The 20,827-nt window shown below is 36.4% G+C and overlaps 1 protein-coding gene across 2 annotated transcripts in view; it reads left to right on the forward strand.

Annotated features, from left to right (window-relative positions):
- RBBP6 (RB binding protein 6, ubiquitin ligase) overlaps positions 1-18,490 on the forward strand; it is a 31,467-nt gene extending 12,977 nt beyond the window's left edge. The window contains exons 5-19 of one of the 2 annotated variants that reach the window (XM_046665732.1): positions 219-263; positions 2,554-2,642; positions 2,758-2,854; positions 3,242-3,381; positions 6,127-6,299; positions 7,734-7,837; positions 7,960-8,297; positions 9,361-9,457; positions 9,571-9,649; positions 9,759-9,813; positions 11,051-11,119; positions 12,756-13,118; positions 13,409-13,510; positions 14,362-16,119; positions 16,499-18,490. In XM_046665732.1, coding sequence (XP_046521688.1) covers positions 219-263; positions 2,554-2,642; positions 2,758-2,854; positions 3,242-3,381; positions 6,127-6,299; positions 7,734-7,837; positions 7,960-8,297; positions 9,361-9,457; positions 9,571-9,649; positions 9,759-9,813; positions 11,051-11,119; positions 12,756-13,118; positions 13,409-13,510; positions 14,362-16,119; positions 16,499-18,071 — 5,082 coding nt within the window. In that variant the 3' untranslated portion in view covers positions 18,072-18,490. The remainder of the gene's footprint in view (positions 1-218; positions 264-2,553; positions 2,643-2,757; positions 2,855-3,241; positions 3,382-6,126; positions 6,300-7,733; positions 7,838-7,959; positions 8,298-9,360; positions 9,458-9,570; positions 9,650-9,758; positions 9,814-11,050; positions 11,120-12,755; positions 13,119-13,408; positions 13,511-14,361; positions 16,120-16,498) is intronic. The other variant, XM_046665733.1, reaches the window with a different exon arrangement.
- The last annotated feature ends 2,337 nt before the right edge of the window (positions 18,491-20,827 follow it).

The following is a 20,827-nucleotide window of genomic DNA, read 5'->3' on the forward strand; positions in this document are numbered from 1 at the left end:
CCTCAACTGTTAGCCTTTATTACTGTATGTGAAATAGGTAGAGAAGGATAAAGTAGGGTGAGCTGCACTTTCAGCTTTAAAATAGAAAATAACATTCTTTAGAAAATTTCTAAGAAAATGCCCAATATTTGAACATTAAGTGGCAGTAGGGACTAAATGATCACTTCCAGATGTTTTCAGTGTGGAACTTGAATGTGTGTTTAATTTTTTGTGAACAGATTGATGACTCTTCTGCGTCTATTTCTCTGGCCCAGCTTACAAAGGTATATATATATATTCTTGAAAATATAAATCTTTTTCTAACATTTTTTTAATGTGCAACAGTTATTTTAAGAGGGGTTGGGGGAGGAGCTATTTTGCAGAAACAATGTACATATTTTTTACTATCCTGTAAAGAGTAGTTGCCATTTTGAGAAGATAGGGGGCGTATTTTGTCAGCCTCACCATAATGTTGGAGTGTTCATCTTCAAGACAGAAGAAACACATGAAGCTACACTTACTCGTTTTTTTCCCTCAAACATTTTGTTTAATTATACATTGGAAAACTAACAAAGTTCTGGAGGAATTCCCTGGTTTTGGCTGTAAATTATGTGGACTGACTTTAAGCAGCCAAAATAGAAGCTTTCCTTTATATGGACGATTGTGTGGTTATTTCTTGAATATTTGAATTGATCCCTTGAAGGTCAACATTTTAAATGTGATACAATTGTTTCTTTATGCTATAGACTTGTAGTCTGTCTGCATTAGGAGAAGTTTTAAACAACCTAATTTGTTTGAACACAGACTACATGAATTGTGTAAATGTATAAAGCTGTTTGCAGGAATATACCAGTGTGTATGTTTGGCAGAGGGGCAAATTGTTACCTCCTGAAATCATTGTATATGCCATGTTTGCTCTAAGATTGCTTGCATTTTCTGCTCAACAATGTGTACCTTTTGTTTGGGAAAGCACTAGTGATGGATTACTTTATAAAACAATAGATTTAGCTTGCAAATCTTGTCTTAAAAAAGTAAAAGGCAAATATTGCAGAATAGGCAGATTTTTTCTTTTTTCTTTTTCCTCCTTCTCCCCAAAATCCCCCAGTTCACAGTTGTATATTTTAGTTGTGAGTTCTTCTAGTTGTGGAACGTGGGACGTTGCCTCAGCATGGCTTGCTGAGCGATGCCAGGTCCACACCCAGGGTCCGAACCTTTGAAACCCTGGACCGCCAAAGCAGAGCACGTGAACTTAACCACTCAGCCACGGGGCTGGCCCCCAGGATAGGCAGATTTTTGAGGGCAAACAAGGAAGTTTTCTAGTTTTCCAAAAATCCTTTTTTCCATACTATCAGAAATGTAAAACCAAATTTAGCAACCAAGATTGAGTAGATAAGTTTTCCATTAGTGCTGTCCCTATCTTGTCCTTGGCTTTGTTACAGGTTGTGTCCCTTTCCCCTAGAATGTATCTCAGAAAATGTCCTAGTAACAAATATAGCTTTTTAAGCTCCTCTTCTGGGAAAACTAAACATTAAAATTGATGATTCTAAAACATAAAATGAGCTAAAACCATCCTCATAATTTTCTAATGCAAAGTGATTTAGCCTAGAATTAACATCTTTAGTGGTTTATAGTTCACTATGTCAATTCTTATGTACTGTAAGGACCATATATGAGTTTTGGTCTATTCCTACCATTGTTTCTTTGTGGGAAACAGTTGGGGAGTTTTGGAGGTTTGGGGGATTTTTTTTTTTTAACTATTTGTAAGTTAATGTTTGGGTTCAAACAAATTAGTTGTTCAACATCTGTAAACCAGTTTTCTGTAAATGTGCCATTGTTCAAAGCTCTGTTAATGTTAAGCATTCTCTGTATATAAAATTACAATAAACTGTTAAAACTGGTTGCTTGTTTTGTGGATGAATGTAAAGATAAAACCCAATGAATGGCTGATATGAGTGCTAGATGCTTGAAAATTCAAATTATTAGGATTCACTCCCTTAGACCCTGCTTATATCTAGACTATTGTATATAATACCTTAAAGGTGAAGGTCATAAAGCTTTGGAGAGTTGGATTAAAAATTATCAACTCTCAATGCATGTGCTTTACACTTAATTTGAAACTGACACCACTACGTAAAGAGCCTTCTGGCCTTTAATATCTGTGCATAATGTGTTTAATGTTTTATCCCCAACCCTACCTCCAATTTGTAAGTATAAATTATAGTCATCATGCTGTGACACTTGAATTATTTTTAAGGTTTAAAAACATCAAGTGTTTCTTTCCTTACTTAATCTCAGTTTTTAACTCTTAGAGGAGGAGTATGCAAAACTTAATGTAAGGTACAAACAGGGTCTAAGGTTTGAGTGCCCACAGAAGCACTTTCTTCAGCCCCACAGACACTCAAACATCATGTAATGACCTAAGGAACTCCCAGTGCCTCTTCTAAGTTATACATGTAAATACTGTTTTTATGTAAGGTTAGATACTGCTCTTTACAGGATGAGCGGTGTTGTCTTTGGCTGTGTGGTCTTAAATGTGTTTCTAATGTGTGTGTCAAATAATTACCTGTTAAACAGACTGCCAATCTGGCTGAAGCCAATGCTTCTGAAGAAGATAAAATTAAAGCAATGATGTCGCAATCTGGCCATGAATACGACCCAATCAAGTAAGTCCATAAATACTTTACACTAATAGGTACCTTGGGGTGGGTTCCCTCCCCCCCAGTCAAAAGCATTATTTGTTCAAGTCTTTGTGTACATGTAATTTTTTGTCTCTTGCAGTTACATGAAGAAACCTCTAGGTCCACCGCCTCCATCTTATACCTGTTTTCGTTGTGGTAAACCTGGCCATTATATTAAGAATTGCCCAACAAATGGGGTAAGTGCAAAGCGCAAAGTATACCTTATTTTTCTTACAGTTACTTCTTAGCCATCTTATTTTTCTTGGTAAATACTGCCTTCTCTATTAGAATGGCAAGTGAGCACAGCCCTTGGAGCCAAATTGCTAGGCTTCAGAGCCTGGCTCTGCCAGTTAATAGCAGAGTGAACTTGGGCAAGTTACTTGATTTCTCCAAGCCTGTTACTTGTTCTCTGTGAAAGAGAGATAATAGTAGTACTTAACTCACATGGCTGTTGTGAGGATTAAATGAGATCATATGTGTAAAGCACTACAAGTAGTATAGGCAGTAAGCACTGCGTGTTAGCTAACATTAAATAAAAGTAACTGCTTTCTATCTTCCTCTTCTCTCCTTTCCCTTCCAAATAGGATAAGAATTTTGAATCTGGTCCTAGAATTAAAAAGAGCACTGGAATTCCCAGAAGTTTTATGATGGAAGTGAAAGATCCTAACATGAAAGGTGCAATGCTTACCAACACTGGAAAATACGCAATACCAACTATAGATGCGTAAGTATTCAAATTAGGTACCACCTGTGGAGACTACAGTCAGTCCAGGTTATAGTGTTTTATTTAATCTTGGGCTTGTATCTTGGCTACTAGGATTCCTTGTGAACATTGTATACCAAGACTATTAGTCTCCATGTGCTGCATTTCTGTGTTAAGAATGAGGCTGCAGTCTGCTCCATTTAAAGCAAATTTAAAATGGATTTGGGGATTTTTGTTATCACCTAGTGCCACTTCCCTTGTAGTCTTCTAATTTTTTCTTTTTCTGTCATTCCCTGCTTTCTTCCTCATTCACGTACATACTCTCACATAATGTTATATGCTATTTGCATTTTTTAAGTGAACAAGACAAATATCTTAATCATTTTGAGAAACAAGAGGCTTAAGAATAAAAGTTCTGCAAGATGTCAAGGCACATTTAAGTGCCAAGAATAAATGAATACTGAGGTATCTTGAATAAGTTTAGATATACTGTGTGAGTCTTAAGAATCTAAAGTATGGTTTATTTTGTAAACCGTTAGTTCAGATCAGCTATAGTTATGCAAGCTATAGCTTAATGCTTATTTATAATGTATTTTCAGATTTTAATTTATGAGTTTGTTTTTTAATTAAGTGGATAGACATGAAAACCTAGTGGCATAGTTCAACTAGATAACTTCCAATTTTATCTGCTCTTACTAATATATTTAATTACCTTTCTGAATACCATCAACAGTTGTGAACTCACAATATACCACACAATATTGTGTTCCTTTGGACTGTGGTTCTCTAACTTTATTGTTTATAAGAATCTCTTGCAAGAGTATGTTCAGTGATCTGGGTCCCCTGCTCCCATTTTTTGATTTAGAGCTTATGTGATAGGACTCTGATTCTGCATTTTTAACAAGACCTCCGGAAGATTATGAGGTTAGGGGATCCTCAGGACATAACCTTGAGAAACATCAATTTAGAGAATAGATGTCCATATTCTCAATGACAAAAAAATCATATATAAGAACACAGTTTTCCTCAGCTTCATGCTATATTGTTGAAATGTCACGTAGTGAGCAGATGAGGACAATGAAAATGGCTGTGTTACGGAATGATATTGAAGAGATCTAGTGTTTTGGGGTGTGGACTTTAGTAGATACAGTGTTTTATTTTCAGATAACAATTAACGTTTCCTAAACTCCTAACCCTGTTCACTTTCTCAACTTCACCCCCATCTGTTTTTTATCAGTCACCATCCTGTTTTTGTGGTTCATCTTAGATAGTCTTTTGTTATACTGTTTCTAATTCAGACATTTCATACATGCTTCCAAACAACTTTAGGTTGAAATTAATGATTTTTACGGACACAATTTAAGAGCAGACCGCTTCATCATCATATAATATAAAAATGTATGGAAGTAAAAGTATTTAAATAGAAATTTGTGTTGGAAAAGTTAACATCAGCTGTGAACCCTAACTAATAATTAACTTCATTGCTTTTGAATGCTGAAATACAAAAGCGCATTTGTGCCAAACACTCAGCAAATACTGGGGAAAATGGGAGCCCAAATATTTTAAATGAAACTTTCACCCTCTCCACTAACACCACTGATAAGCAACTCAGACTCTTCTTCTGTTTCTTTTTCTATCCTCTGTTCTCCTCTTTTTTTTTTTTTTTCTTTTCTCTCTTTTGGGCAGTGGGAGACTCCTCTTTCACAAATTGGGAACAATGGGGCATAAGCAAATTGATACTTATTTCTGGAATCGTGGTGATGTCTATGGAGCAACTGCAACACAAATAACACACCTAAGGTACCCTCCTCTGTCCAGCTGAGAGTCTTCCATTTTCAGCCTTGAGATAGACACACCCTGTTCCTAAAGGAAATAGAAAGGATTTCCCTAGGAATTCCTGTTTACAAATTTGCCTGATTACAGAGAAGGTGGGAGTGTTGGAGGCACTGGTGATGAGTCTGAGAATAGCATATTTTTGCTTTTTGATTTTTAATATATTTAATATCCAACATTTCTACAAAGTGCATTTCCACAAAAAATGGACCCAAAATGTCTAATGAGATGTTACTTTATATTTTTGTAACACAGATTCTAATCATTTAAGTCATTAATATTTCTTAATTGACTATAAATAGATTAATCTCTCTTTTAAAATACTAATTATAAGTAGATCACTGGATTTGAAGTCTAATTCTGGCTATTAATTATTTGCGTGGTTGGTGACATATTTCTCTAGAACTATCTGCCTTAATAGTGTAGTATCAGTACCAATTTTAGTTTCCCATGTTATGGCATTCACTCTAGTACCTTCACAGATTTTGGGAACTGTTAGGCTGTGGATGGGAAATATTCCCCCCTCATCCCCAAAAAACATAGTAAGGTAGAGAATATTGTGATTTGAGTGTTGTGATATCTAAGTTCAAATTCCTGCCACTTAAGTGTAACTTTGTGGGACTGAATGTGTGGCACTGAACTTGACCTCTTTGGCCCTCAGTTCTTAGAGTTATGGATTCTAAGATCCTTTTAGCCTCTTTTATAGCATTTCTTTGTTTCTTTTGTTACACTTATTGAGGATTTTGTTTTATGTCCTGTTTTGGGGGAGGATGTTCATAATAACTACCTTGTTCTGGAAGGTATTACACTTATATAAACTAATTTGGCATTTTACTGAATTATAAGTTCTCATTACGGTATAGTAGAAAACAAATGTCTTGGAGATACTTTGCCTTCTTAACAATGTTAAAATACTAAAACTTTCTTTTACAGAGAAGCATATGCAATTGGGAAGAAAGAAAAACCACCTTTCTTACCAGAGGAACCATCGTCGTCTTCAGAAGAAGATGATCCTATCCCAGATGAATTGTTGTGTCTCATCTGCAAAGATATTATGACTGATGCCGTTGTCATTCCCTGCTGTGGAAACAGTTATTGTGATGAATGTAAGAAATATATTGAACTTTTGAAGATATATATTTTATTTTAATTTATGTATTTATTAATGCTGAGGAAGATTTGTCCTGAGCTAACATCCACTGCCAATCTTCCTCCCTTTTTGCATGTGGGCCTCCACCACAGCATGGCCATTAACAGATAAATGGTGTAGGTCCATGCCTGGGAACCAAACCTGGGCTGCTGAAGCAGAGCACACCAGACTTAACCACTAGACCACCAGGGCTGGCCAGACCACGTATATTTTAGAATGTGTGTATTTACTTGGAAAGGCTCTTAGTGACATTGTTTGTTTTATAATAAAATATGAAATGTAGGTAATTGATAACTTTATCAATGAGCATTTAATAGCAATAACTATTTCTGTTGCTATACTTTTTTTTAAACAACAGCCTCTTTGTCCTTTTAAATGTTAGAATTGACCACCTTCTGTACGTTCATTGGGGTGACTGCACTGAGGTTTTATAAAATGTAGAACTTTTGTTTCCTGTATGTTTTAAATGATACAAAAAATTTTAAAAACCTTTCGGTCCTCACATATTCTGAAAGTATTTTTAAATGGTACCTAAATCCCTTTCCTAGATTGTGAAAAATAGCTTATTCTGTAATTCCTAAATGTAATGAGAACTGTTCTCTGTAAACATTTGCTATGTGATTACTTGTGGCTTTTTTTCCTAATTATTTATATTACCACTTGGTTTTTTTCTGCCACTTACCTAAATTTATCCCTTTTTACCTAGATTACAGTGGAATCATCTGAAAATTTCACTGCTCAATCCTGCTCTGACCTTTTTCATTTCTAAAGATAGTTTTGGAGTATAAGTCTTTATTTTGGGGCTTCTTCAGTGAAGACCAGAGTCAAGAAGAGATCACTTAAGACCTTGGTTTAACAAACCATTTCTTATTACTGGATTTTTTACTGCACTGAAGTATAATCAGTGAATCTATAATTGAGTGTTATTCTTACCTACTGTGTTATGTCTCTGATTTCCTTAGCTGAATAATGCTTCCGTTTTTTTTCATGCCTTTTTCTTATGATGCTTTTTTTTAAAACCCTGTTAGCTGTATAGAGTTTCTCTCTCTTTCTAGACTGTCTCTTATTTCTGGTTTTGTTTTGTTTTTTTTCCTTTAATATTCTAACTGCTAGCTACGTGAAGAAAATAGTATCTGGGAAAGAGTGATTTTTTCTCCCAATTTACATGGTGGTTTTAAATTATATCCATAACTTCTTAAGGTAGAGACGTTAGGGAAGAGTGTTATCGGCGAGAGATTTTAAGTTTCTTAATCTAAGAATAGAAATAATTAGTGATAAGTGTTTGAAAAACAGTAATGTAAGTGAACAGATGTGAGCTATCTTTTTAATTCATTCCCTAAACACTGAGTTTTCACGATGCTTTTATTAATATTTAAAATTTTATACATAGGTATAAGAACAGCACTCTTGGAATCAGATGAACATACATGTCCAACATGTCATCAAAATGATGTCTCTCCTGATGCTTTAATCGCCAATAAATTCTTACGACAGGTAGCTATCTTTGTATCCCTTTTATGGAAAAAGTCCTTGTGATCTTTTAATTGATTTAACTGTACTTCTGTAAATAAAATACTATATTACATTTTCTGCTTTTTTATGTTTGGTGTCTGTAGGCTGTTAATAATTTCAAAAATGAAACTGGTTACACGAAAAGACTACGAAAACAGTTACCCCCACCACCACCCCCAATACCACCTCCAAGACCACTCATTCAGCGGAACCTACAACCTCTGATGAGATCTCCAATATCAAGACAACAGGATCCTCTGATGATTCCAGTGACATCTTCCTCAACTCACCCAGCTCCTCCTTTATCTTCATTAACTTCTACTCAGTCTGCCTTGGCCCCTCCTGGGCCTGGAAATCCATCTTCTACCCCAGCTCCTGTACCTGATATAACTGCAACAGTCTCCATATCAGTCCACTCCGAAAAATCAGATGGACCTTTCCGGTAAGTATATATTTCTCTTGGTTAGGAAACAAGGTGATTGATGTAGTTTTTTATTATAGTCTGTTCAACAGTCATTTTAGTGACCTGCAATATGTATCATCCTTGTGGACTGCTGTGCTCAGTAAGCTAGGTGACTTGAAAAAAATGACTTAGTCTTATTGGAGGAACAGGCAAATGAAGGAGATTCATTTGCCAAATGGTTAAGCATCCCAAGGTCGAAAACTATACAAGTTGCCGACAAACCCCTGTTAATGAATTATATACTATAACAGCTCTGCAGTTCAGAGGAGGAAGAGTTTGCTTGTGGTCATAATGATGATATTGGAAAAGAGCAGATTTGAGCAGAATTAAGAACAATTTGGACAGATGGAGAAGAGGGGATAAAACATGGGTAGAGGTAGAGAGGACAGGAATAATAATTGGGAGCATAATTATGTAGGAGAGTAGTGAAAACTCACTTAAATCCTACTACTTCAGAAATGAAAGAGACCTTTTACCGTGAAATCCAGTGGCTCATAAATTCCTAAAAAAATCAACCAGCTTTTTAAAGATAGATGCCAGGGGTCTGTTCCAAATGTACTGAAGCAAAATCTTTAGGATTAGGACCTTCACGTGTATGTTTAAGTAATCTCACTGATTAATTTGTTTGATTAATGGCGGCAATAATGCTCGGAGAGTTTATTAGCTTATCTAAGATTACCCCTTTGATTTAGTGGTAGGGCTGGAAGTAGAATTTACTCTTAGTCTTGTGTTTTTTTTGTCCCATACTTTGATTTTCTTCTTTTTTTGAACTTTACTCTTCTCACAACTGAACCAATTTCTATCGTATTTGTGGTAGATAGTACTTCTTAGATAGGTTTCTTCTTACTTTTCACTGAAATATGAAGAACTCTCTAAAAGTCCATCCTCTCTCACTTTCCTCAAAAGTTTTCATCATCATCATTGATTTAATTCACCTTAATGCGGGTGATGGATAAGCAGAGTTAGTAACAAGATGTAATTTTTACTCTTAATCCTCTATTTCTGATGACTTTAATGCATTGTCAATTACATTGTTTTCTAGGGATTCTGATAATAAATTATTGCCAGCTGCAGCCCTTGCATCAGAACATTCAAAGGGAACCTCTTCAATTGCAATTACTGCTCTTATGGAAGAGAAGGTAAGTTTTGCTGACTTGTAAATTTGGAGATTTCTTTTATAGTAGAGTTTTTGGCGTTTTAATTTCTTTTAACTTTCTTAAACTATTCTTTTTGTTGTTGTTTTTTCCTCAAGGGTTACCAGGTGCCTGTACTTGGAACCCCTTCTTTGCTTGGGCAGTCATTATTGCATGGACAATTGATCCCTACAACTGGTGAGTAAAATCATTTTGGTTTGCACTTTTTTTCTTTTATAAAATAGTTTTAACTTTATTTAATGTGGAATTTTATGTTTTCTTACTGTTTTTGTTTTTTGTTTCTAAGGTCCAGTAAGAATAAATACGGCTCGTCCAGGTGGTGGTCGACCAGGTTGGGAACAGTAAGTATATGTTCAAAGTAATCTTAAGATGTTTGCTTTCAAACTAGATAATGGGAATTACAAACACTAGGCAAACACTAGGTAGTGTGTTGCTGAATGTTTTTTATTGTAAACCCCTCTTTTATATGCCATATTAACATAGTTTTTATGTAAAAGTCACAAATTTAAGATTATATGAACATTTTCTAAAAGAATGAGTGATTCTTTTCTAAAATAGTAAAATGTAAAATTTTGTAAATTCTTTTTACATTTGTGTCTTAACAAATGGTGATCTTGACAGGATCTCAGCTAATGAATAGATAAGAATTACTTGAAAGTTTATTTTAAATACTGAACTACTTATTATTCCTAATATATTAAGCTTTTTCCTGTCCTTAATTTGGATGTTCAAAATTTGATTTGAGTAAATAAACATGTATTGAGATTAAAGTCTACCAAACACAAAATTTCTCATTTTGAAGAGTGTATTAATGAAATTTTATTGTATATTATAATCTATAGGGTATGATTTTCTGCCCCAAAATACAGAGAAGTTTGATCTTCTCTATAGGATGTTTCATGGCATTAAAAACAGTAGATTTATTATCTTTCTGTTTATATAATCATTACTGTTTATATAATGCATATAAATAGGCTTATATAATTATATAAACTGGCTTCTATTCTAAAACTTTGATGTTTTTGTTTGAAAGATAAACCAAATTTCTTATTGAAAAAGTGTGTTAATGAAAGACTAGCAGAATATGTCAGAAAGAACACAGGATTTGGAAACAGGTAGACCTGGGTTTGAACACCAGCTCCTCTATTTGCTAGCTACCTGAGAGTAGGCACGTGGTTTTCCTTCTCAGCCTCCATTTCCTCATCTGTCAAATTGGAATGGTGCTACCTGCCTCACATGTAGAAGGCCTTCATAGTGCCCTGCAGATGAAAGGGCTCTTTTCCTTTTCCAGAACAGTCAGTTCACAGAGTAACTTAACAGAATGCTAATTAAAACGTATTACAGAAAATAATCTATATTGAGGTTTAGTTATTGTTACAATACAGTTAATCAGAAAAAATAACTCCTTTTAAGTAAATGTAATGCTTGCTCATATCTCCTCTATCTGGAACAAGTTTCAGAATTAGGATCAGGGAGTTGGGAGAAGTTTTCAGAATGGTGAAAATAGGTGTCTTAAAGTCTGCACACTAAAAGGTCATGTATTATACTCAAGCCTGTTTTACCTTTCTTTCCACACAGTTCCAACAAGCTTGGATATCTTGTTTCTCCACCACAGCAAATTAGAAGAGGAGAGAGGAGCTGCTACAGGTAGGCTTGCTAAAAATTTTGCAAAACAGTAATCTGATGACACACTGAAAAATATAACACAGCAGATTAAAAATTAAAATACAGCAGTGGTGGGGCCGATCATTTAGTTTATGCTTATCTCACTTAGGTCCTTGGTAGTTGCCCTTAAGAGGCCTAGAAAACGATAGATAACGTTTAGTATTTTAAATAATGGTTTTTAAGGCTGCATCTTTAATATTCCTTCCCAGTGACTACTTTCTCCCTGTCAGTACACAGCAGGATATATTGGCTTACACTGACTCTTGAAGGCAGAAGGAAGTGATTAAGGCCCAGACAATATTTAAGGTGTTGGTTTAAAATGAAAGTTAACCAGCTCGGCTCCCAAGTGTAAAGAATTGCATTTATTTCTCTTCTAGACTCAATTCTCCCAATTTTCTCTGACCTTCTCTTTTTCAAAAGAAGAGACGAGATTGTTAGGGTCTCTTGCTCTGGACAGACACAAGCCATGTTAATCTAAGAAGTAAGCCATAGGTCTTGCTATGTAGGTTATCCTTGCCATCAGAATGAAGGGGCCGGCCTGCAAATTAACTTTTGTTATATCGAGAATATTAAGGGTATCTTCTAGTGCTCCACTGAGAATTGCTAAGCTTATGAAAGTTAGTTACTACTTTGTTATTAGATCATGTGTTAGTAGAAGATAATATTTACTAATTCAGGCTTTCTGAAAAGAGGCTTAAAATCTAAACCCCTCTACTGCTGTTTTTTATTAGTTACCTATAATTTAAAGAACCTTTAGCTTAAAAGAAATAAGCCCACTCTTTCAAAGAAGCCATTATTTCTTTGATTAGGCACAACTCAGAAACTTTGGCCAGTTTTGTTATATTTATGTAACGCTTTGAGAGAAACCATTGAGATTCTCAATCGTTAATTACAAATGTTAAAACTAGTATTTATAGGGGCTGGCCCCGTGGCCATGTGGTTAAGTTCACGTGCTCTGCTTCAGCAGCCCTGAGTTTCACTGGTTCAGATCCTGGGCGCGGACATAACACCGCTCATCAGGTCACACTGAGGTGGTTTCCCACATGCCACAACTAGAAGGACCCACAACTAAAAATACAACTATGTACTGGGGGGCTTTGGGGAAAAAGAAGGAAAAATAAAATCTTTAAAAACAAAAACAAAAACCTAGTATTTATTCTACTTTGAAGGATCTTTACTGACTTTCTCCCTCAGAAAGGAGATTACAGGCAGTGGTTTTTCTTCATCTAAACTTTTGGTCTCAGAACGCATTTTGGGAAGAAGTAAGTCACAGAGGCATTAACCTGTCAGTTCCTTTAATCACCAGATTCGGAAGTAGTAGATAACTGTGGAATGATAGTAAGTCTGAACTTCACAAAAGAAAACTTTAAAATATGGCATCTCCATATTTGAAAGGCCCTGTAAACATATCATCCCAGTCCCTAAGAGGCCTTAAAAATTAGTTTTGTTTTGGAGTTACTTTTACATATAAATTTCATGTGTTCTTATACTTATTTGAATAATTGATGTTATTCTGCTGTTTGTAAGTTTGAAAATAGTTATGGATAGAAAAGCCAAGCTTACTTGTCTCAGATGATTTTAGTTTGAAGGAATAATATCTTGGAATTTATTTCTCCAGAAGTATAAACCGTGGACGGCACCACAGCGAAAGATCACAGAGAACTCAAGGCCCATCACTACCAGCAACTCCAGTTTTTGTACCTGTCCCACCCCCTCCTTTGTATCCGCCTCCTCCCCATACACTTCCTCTCCCTCCAGGTGTTCCTCCACCACAGTTTTCTCCCCAGTTTCCTCCTGGCCAGCCACCACCTGCTGGGTATAGTGTCCCTCCTCCAGGGTTTCCTCCAGCTCCGGCCAATTTATCAACATCTTGGGTATCATCAGGAGTGCAGACAGCTCATTCAAATACCATCCCAACAACACAAGCACCACCTTTGTCCAGGGAAGAATTCTATAGAGAGCAACGGCGACTAAAAGAAGAGTAAGTGTTTTAATTTGAAATTACTGTACACTTTCATTTTCTGATGTAACATTAAATAGGTGTCTTTGGAAACGTTTTTCACTGTTTCCAGTTAGTAAAAGAAAAACCACCTAAAAATTAAACCAAAGCCATACAAGCAGCTTCCTGAGGGATTCCTAGTTATTTGTAGTTTTAAAGTGGAAAACTAAATGGCAATTTCATTCATTTCATTCATGATCTAATTACATTTGTCTTGTTAGTTTTCTTAAATGGTTTTTGTTAACTTTCACTCTTTAACTTTATTTTACTAGGGAAAAGAAAAAGTCCAAGCTAGATGAGTTTACAAATGATTTTGCTAAGGAATTGATGGAATACAAAAAGATTCAAAAGGAGCGTAGGCGCTCATTTTCCAGGTTAGTGTTTTGCAAGCCTTCACAACAGAATTACAAACGGGACTTTGAATATCCAGGGATTAGCTATGGATATAAATAACATTGCACTTACGGAATTTTCTGATTCGGTCTAGGTTTATAGAACTGGAGACGTAGCTTATTTCCCAGTATCTGTTTATTGAAATAATATCTCAATGTAAATTCTATTGTAGAATTAGCAGTTATGGGGATTAAATTGCCCTTGTCCCTCCAAGTTATTTATAATGTGAAATAATTGGGAAATGTTTCTGGCAGGAAAGAAGTAGGAGAATAGCCAAAGAACATTTCTGAGGACCATTTTACCCAAGGCTACAGCTTCTTGCTGGAACATTAACCTGTGTAATTATGAAGTAGTAGTAGAATACAAATTACTTTATTGATAGAAAAACTAAATTATAAAAATTCCCTGGAAGTTTGTTTAAAAGACTTATTTTTTAAGCTTACACTTGAAATGTGGTTCCTTTTAAAGCTAGATAATGGCCAATATAGAAGAAAAAAAAATACTCCTACTTAAATAATCAGATAGGAAGTAAAATTTAAATTTAATTGGCATTTCGTTTAATGTTAAGTTAATTAGCTCATATAACTCACGGTACATTAATGCACTTCACTCTGATTGTTAAGATTTCAGTTTTGTTTTGTGAGAAGTGATTCCTCTGATCTCTGTGTACTTTATTCCATCCCAATAGAGGTCACTGTGCCTCTTTAATCATCTAAGAGGAAGCTTGATATAAGGAAGTAACCGTGAGGAGAGCAAGATAGAATCTGAGAGTTTGTATTTTCTTTTATATATATTTCTCAAATATCAACTATTGTTTTGTTTTTGTTTTTAGGTCTAAATCTCCCTATAGTGGTTCATCATATTCAAGAAGTTCATATACCTATTCTAAATCAAGATCTGGTTCAACACGCTCACGTTCTTACTCTCGATCATTTAGCCGCTCACACTCCCGCTCCTATTCACGATCACCTCCGTACCCCAGAAGAGGCAGAGGCAAGAGTCGAAATTACCGTTCACGGTCTAGATCTCATGGATATCATCGATCTAGGTCAAGGTCACCCCCATATAGACGATATCATTCACGGTCAAGATCTCCTCAAGCATTTAGGGGGCAGTCTCCCAGTAAACGTACTGTACCTCAAGGGGAAACAGAACGTGAATATTTCAATAGATACAGAGAAGTTCCACCACCTTATGACATGAAAGCTTATTATGGGAGGAGTGTTGACTTTAGAGACCCATTTGAAAAAGAGCGTTACCGAGAATGGGAGAGAAAATACAGAGAGTGGTATGAAAAATATTACAAAGGTCTTGCTGCTGGAGCACAGCCTAGACCATCAGCAAATAGAGAGAACTTTTCTCCAGAGAGATTTTTACCACTTAATATCAGGAATTCTCCCTTCACAAGAGGCCGCAGAGAAGATTATTCTGGTGGACAAAGTCATAGAAGTCGAAACATAGGCAGCAGCTATCCAGAAAAGCTTTCAACAAGAGACAGTCACAATCAGAAGGATAACACAAAGTCAAAAGAGAAGGAGAGTGAAAATGCTCCAGGAGATGGTAAAGGAAATAAACATAAGAAACATAGAAAAAGAAGAAAAGGGGAAGAAAGTGAAGGCTTTCTGAACCCAGAGTTATTAGAAACTTCTAGGAAATCCAGAGAACCTACAAGTGGTGAAGAAAATAAAACAGACTCATTGTTTGTTCTCCCAAGTAGAGATGATGCTACACCTGTTAGAGATGAACCGATGGATGCAGAATCCATCACTTTTAAATCAGTGTCTGAAAAAGACAAGAGAGAAAAAGATAAACCAAAAGCAAAAGGTGACAAGACCAAACGGAAAAATGATGGATCTGCTGTATCCAAAAAAGAAAATGTTGTAAAACCTGCTAAAGGTCCCCCAGAAAAACTAGATGGAGAGCGTGAAAAATCTCCTCGATCTGAACCTCCGCTTAAAAAAGCCAAAGAGGAGACTCCAAAGACTGACAACGCTAAATCATCATCTTCCTCTCAAAAAGACGAAAAGGTCATTGGTACCCCCAGAAAAGCTCACTCAAAGTCAGCAAAAGAACACCAAGAGACAAAACCAGTCAAAGAGGAAAAAGTGAAGAAGGACTATTCCAAAGACATCAAATCAGAAAAGCCAACTAGTAAGGAAGAAAAGGCCAAGAAGCCTAATGAGAAAAGTAAGCCACTCGATAGCAAAGGAGAAAAAAGAAAACGAAAAACTGAAGAAAAAGGTGTAGATAAAGATTTTGAGTCATCTTCAATGAAAATCTCTAAACTAGAAGTAACTGAAATGGTGAAACCATCACCAAAGCGCAAAATGGAACCTGATATTGAAAAGATGGATAGGACCCCTGAGAAAGACAAAATTTCGTCATCAACTGCCCCAGCCAAAAAAATCAAGCTCAACAGAGAAACTGGTAAAAAAATTGGAAGTACAGAAAATATATCTAATACAAAAGAACCCTCTGAAAAATTGGAGTCAACATCTAGCAAAGTGAAACAAGAAAAAGTCAAAGGAAAGGTCAGACGAAAAGTAACTGGAACTGAAGGATCCAGCTCAACTCTTGTGGATTATACCAGGTATCTGGTTATGGGGGGTGGTGGATGTGGATGTTTGTTTTGGGAAAGAATTTCCTTTAATTTTATCCATGCTTGCACTTTTTATTAAAGTGGAATATGTTTAATTAAGAATGTACTGATGTTGGGGGTTAGGCTGGTTTACTCTTAATCTTTAATGAAAGGAATTGTTAAAGATAAGGTTGAAAGTAGATTTTGGGAGTGAACCACATTTGTTTTTATGCAGTCATTTACTTAAATCATTTATATCTCTATTGGAGCAGAATAATTGTCTTTTCAAAGTTAAAGGGACGTTTATCATGTTTAAGGTAGCCTTTTTATATTTATTGGTTTAATATTAGTAAATTTTTCATTAATTAGAAATATTTTAATTCTTTTTTAGTACGAGCTCTACTGGAGGCAGTCCTGTGCGGAAATCTGAGGAAAAAACAGATACAAAGCGAACTGTCATTAAAACTATGGAAGAATATAATAATGACAATACAGCTCCTGCTGAAGATGTTATCATTATGATTCAGGTTCCTCAATCCAAATGGGATAAAGATGACTTTGAATCTGAAGAAGAAGATGTTAAATCCACACAACCTATAGCAAGTGTAGGAAAACCCACCAGTGTTATAAAAAATGTTAGCACTAAACCGTCAAATACTGTCAAGTATACTGAAAAAGAAAGTGAGCCGTCAGAGAAAATTCAGAAACTCACCAAGGAAGTGAGTCATGAAATTATACAGCATGAGGTCAAAAGTTCAAAAAACTCTGCATCTAGTGAAAAAGGGAAAACCAAAGATCGAGATCATTCAGTGTTGGAAAAGGAAAACCCTGAAAAGAGGAAGAACAGCACTCAGCCAGAGAAAGATACTAATTTGGACCGTCTGAATGAACAAGGAAATTTTAAAAGTCTGTCTCAATCTTCCAAAGAGACCAGAACTTCAGATAAGCATGAGTCCACTCGAGGTTCCTCAAATAAAGACTTCACTCCCAATAGAGACAAAAAAACCGACTATGACAACAGAGAGTATTCAAGTTCCAAACGTAGAGATGAAAGGAATGAATTAACAAGAAGAAAAGACTCTCCTCCTCGGAGTAAAGATTCTACATCTGGACAGAAAAGTAAGCCAAGGGAGGAGAGAGATTTGCCTAAAAAAGGAGCAGGAGATTCCAAAAAAAGTAATTCTAGTCCTTCAAGAGACAAAAAACCACCGCATGATCACAAAGCTACTTATGATACTAAACGCTCAAGTGAAGAGACAAAACCTGTAGATAAAAATCCTTGTAAGGATCGTGAGAAACATATATTAGAAGCAAGGAACAATAAAGAGTCAAGTGGCAATAAATTACTTTATATACTTAACCCACCAGATCCACAGATTGAAAAAGAGCAAGTTGCTGGACAAATTGACAAGAATGCTGTCAAGCCTAAACCCCAGTTAAGTCACTCCTCTCGACTTTCTTCTGATTTGACTAGAGAAACTGATGAAGCTGCTTTTGAACCAGACTATAATGAAAGTGACAGTGAAAGCAATGTATCTGTAAAAGAGGAAGAAACTTCAGGAAAAATTTCTAAGGAACTGAAAGATAAAGTAATGGAAAAACCAAAAGAGAGCCTGGATACTGCAGCAGTCAGTCAAATAGGCGTGAACAGGAGCCAGAGTCAAAGTAGTCCCAGTGTTAGCCCAAGTAGAAGTCATAGCCCTTCTGGAAGCCAAACCCGAAGCCACAGTAGCAGTGCCAGCTCTGCAGAAAGTCAGGACAGCAAGAAGAAGAAGAAGAAGAAGGAAAAGAAAAAACACAAGAAACATAAAAAACATAAGAAGCATAAGAAGCATGCAGGCACTGAAGCAGAATTGGAAAAAAGCCAAAAACACAAACACAAGAAAAAGAAGTCAAAGAAGAGCAAAGATAAAGAAAAAGAGAAGGAGAAAGATGACCAAAAAGTGAAATCTGTCACCGTGTAGAAGGACAGATTTTAAAAAATTGACTTAATTACTAAGTCATCTGTATTAAATTTTGTTATAATGTAAAGAGATTGAAGCCTTGTAAATAGTGATATGGGAGACCCTGTGCTGCACTTAAAATATTGCTGCTTGATTATTTGATTTTTACATCAGAGCTTTATAACACGAACTTTTGTACAGAATTGTGAGTTGTGACCATGTAACATGAGAGGTTTTGCTAGGGCCTATTATTTTTAACCACCATTAATTAGTTGGGGTGGAGTTTACTGTACTGTGAAATTTTCACATTTGAATTTTTTTAATTGCCTGGCAAAAGCTGATATCAGTTCTAAAATATCAGCAGAATGATTTGCTGAATTCATTACAACCCCGTTATGTCACTTTTTGATTACAATAAAAGTTTTCAGTAAACTTTCAAATGTTGAATATTTGCATTATTTGAAGAAAATAGTGTCATATTTCTTCCCCTTTCTATTTCCCTATTTAAAATATCCTTTGAGCCTTTAATATAAGCTGAACCCAATATACCAAATTCTAAAGTAAACATGGACGATATACTTTGTCAGTGGGCTGATAGTAGGTGGCCAGAAATGAGAAATCAGGATTAATTGGAGATCTGCTTGAATAAATCTAGAAGGGTCTTGAATACAGCAATTAGAAATTTGAACTTGAATTTCATAGATGAGGAATTATGGTTTGTTTATGGCCATGTGTTTTTCTTGAAACCCTGACAAATGAATATCAAATTCTTTGATAAAGTGGCAGCTGAAGAACACACACCAGTGAGCATCTGTGGCCTACCCAGTCTGTGCTCAGATGACAGAAGCAAGCAGTAATAGGTCCAGGAGCACTGGGTAAGACTGTAATGGGTTTTCCTTAAAGGCTGAAGGAACTATATTGTCGGCAATGAAAAGCTATTGTAAGGATTTGGGGAATTAGGGTAAGAATGTTACTTGAGAAACATGGTGGTATAAATAAGGATTAAGAGACAGTGGCTAGAAGGAGGAAAAGAGACCAGTCCAGTCCGAGCTGGTGATCCAGGAGTATTTTGGCAGGGGGCATTGGACTGGTGGAAGAAGAGAAGAGGGTTTATATTGGCAGCAGCTTGCTTCTGTTAACTCTCCCTGCCTTGATTCAGTATTTCCAGAGTGTGCTGTGTTTATAGTACTGTATACCATTGTTGGTACTCAATTTTAGAGGATATACAAAGACGCTTTCTTGAATATGTGTGTTTTTAATGCAACATTTAACATTTAAAGAAAAATATTAAGTAATTTAGAGAAAAATATATAAGTGACGTGAATACTGTTGACATCATGAAGGCTATTCAGGACTGACTTAAATTTGGGAAATGCCTTTAGATGAAACCAACTTTCTTGGGCTGGCTCCGTGGCCGAGTGGTTAAGTTCGCGCTCTCCGCTGCGGCGGCCCAGGGTTCGGATCCTGGGCACGCACATGGCGCTGCTTGTCAGGCCAGTTGAGGCGGCGTCCCACAACTAGAAGGACCTGCAACTAAGATATACAACTGTGTACGGGGGGGGGTTGGGGATATAAAGCAGGAAAAAAAAAAAAAGATTGGCAACAGTTGTTAGCCCAGGTGCCAATCCTTAAAGAAAGAAGAAAAAAAGAAACCAACTTTCCCTTAAAAGGCTCTGCTTTTGCTGTGATTTTTAATCACATTTGTTTATTCTCTACGTCTGTCACAATATGGAATGTCTGTTCTACCCACTCCCGGCCCCGTCCTGCCCCCCACACAACACGCAACTGCCACTTCTACTTTCAGATGCTCCAGCTAGGCTGCACTCTTAATTCTTTTTTTTTTTTTTCTTTAAAGATTGGCACCTGGGCTAACAACTGTTGCCAATCTGCTTCTTTTTTTTTTTTTTTTCCTTTTTCTCCTCAAATCCCCCCAGTACATAGTTGTATATTTTAGTTGGGGGTCCTTCTGTTTGTGGGTGGGATGCCACCTCATCATGGCTTGATGAGAGGTGCCATGGCCATGCCCAGCATCCAAACCAGTGAAACCCTGGGCCACCGAAGTGGAGTGTGTTAACCACTCCGCCACATGGCCAGCCCTGTACACTCTTAATTCTTACTAATCTAGACCCAAAATCTCAATTATATCTTCCACATTTACTGAGGATTTGGGCAACCAGAACTCACCTTTTATCATAAATTTCATCATGTGAGGTCGGTTTCATTACCTAGGCTAATTGTTCTTTAATTTTAAGCTCAACTGACCTTCAGTTTAACAGCAGTCCACTCCGATGACAATTTTCTGGAGTTAATCATCATCTGTGACCGTTACCCTCTTAAATTTAAACTCCAGTATTTCGTCCACAACCTGGTCTTCCAGCTCCATCCCCTATTGGCCTTATTTAGGCCTGAGGTTTTAACTCAGCCCTTAGTCACTCTTCTTTCTGCTGTTCTTTCTATAGTTGCCTATACCCCGTCATGTCAACCATATGCTAACACTCCCAAAACCTCCTCCCCCTTATCCGTCTTGCTGTACCTAAACAGCTTAACCCCTGCACCTAGATAAGGGTGCTGAGCCCTGCAGAACACTAACAAAATTTAAAGGCCTTAAAGAAAATTTAAAAAATAAGTTTGCCAGGCCCTGTGCTAGGTGCTTGTACGTTTCTAATCCTTAAAAATTCTAGTGTTTTATAATGTCTAATGCTACTTTGGGCAAGAAATCCACTGCCTATGAAGGTTCAGTCCAACCTTGGATACTCAAGCTAGTGCCTCACTAGTCC

Source organism: Equus quagga, chromosome 7, assembly GCF_021613505.1.
Source record: "Equus quagga isolate Etosha38 chromosome 7, UCLA_HA_Equagga_1.0, whole genome shotgun sequence".
Taxonomy (NCBI): Eukaryota; Metazoa; Chordata; class Mammalia; order Perissodactyla; family Equidae; genus Equus; species Equus quagga.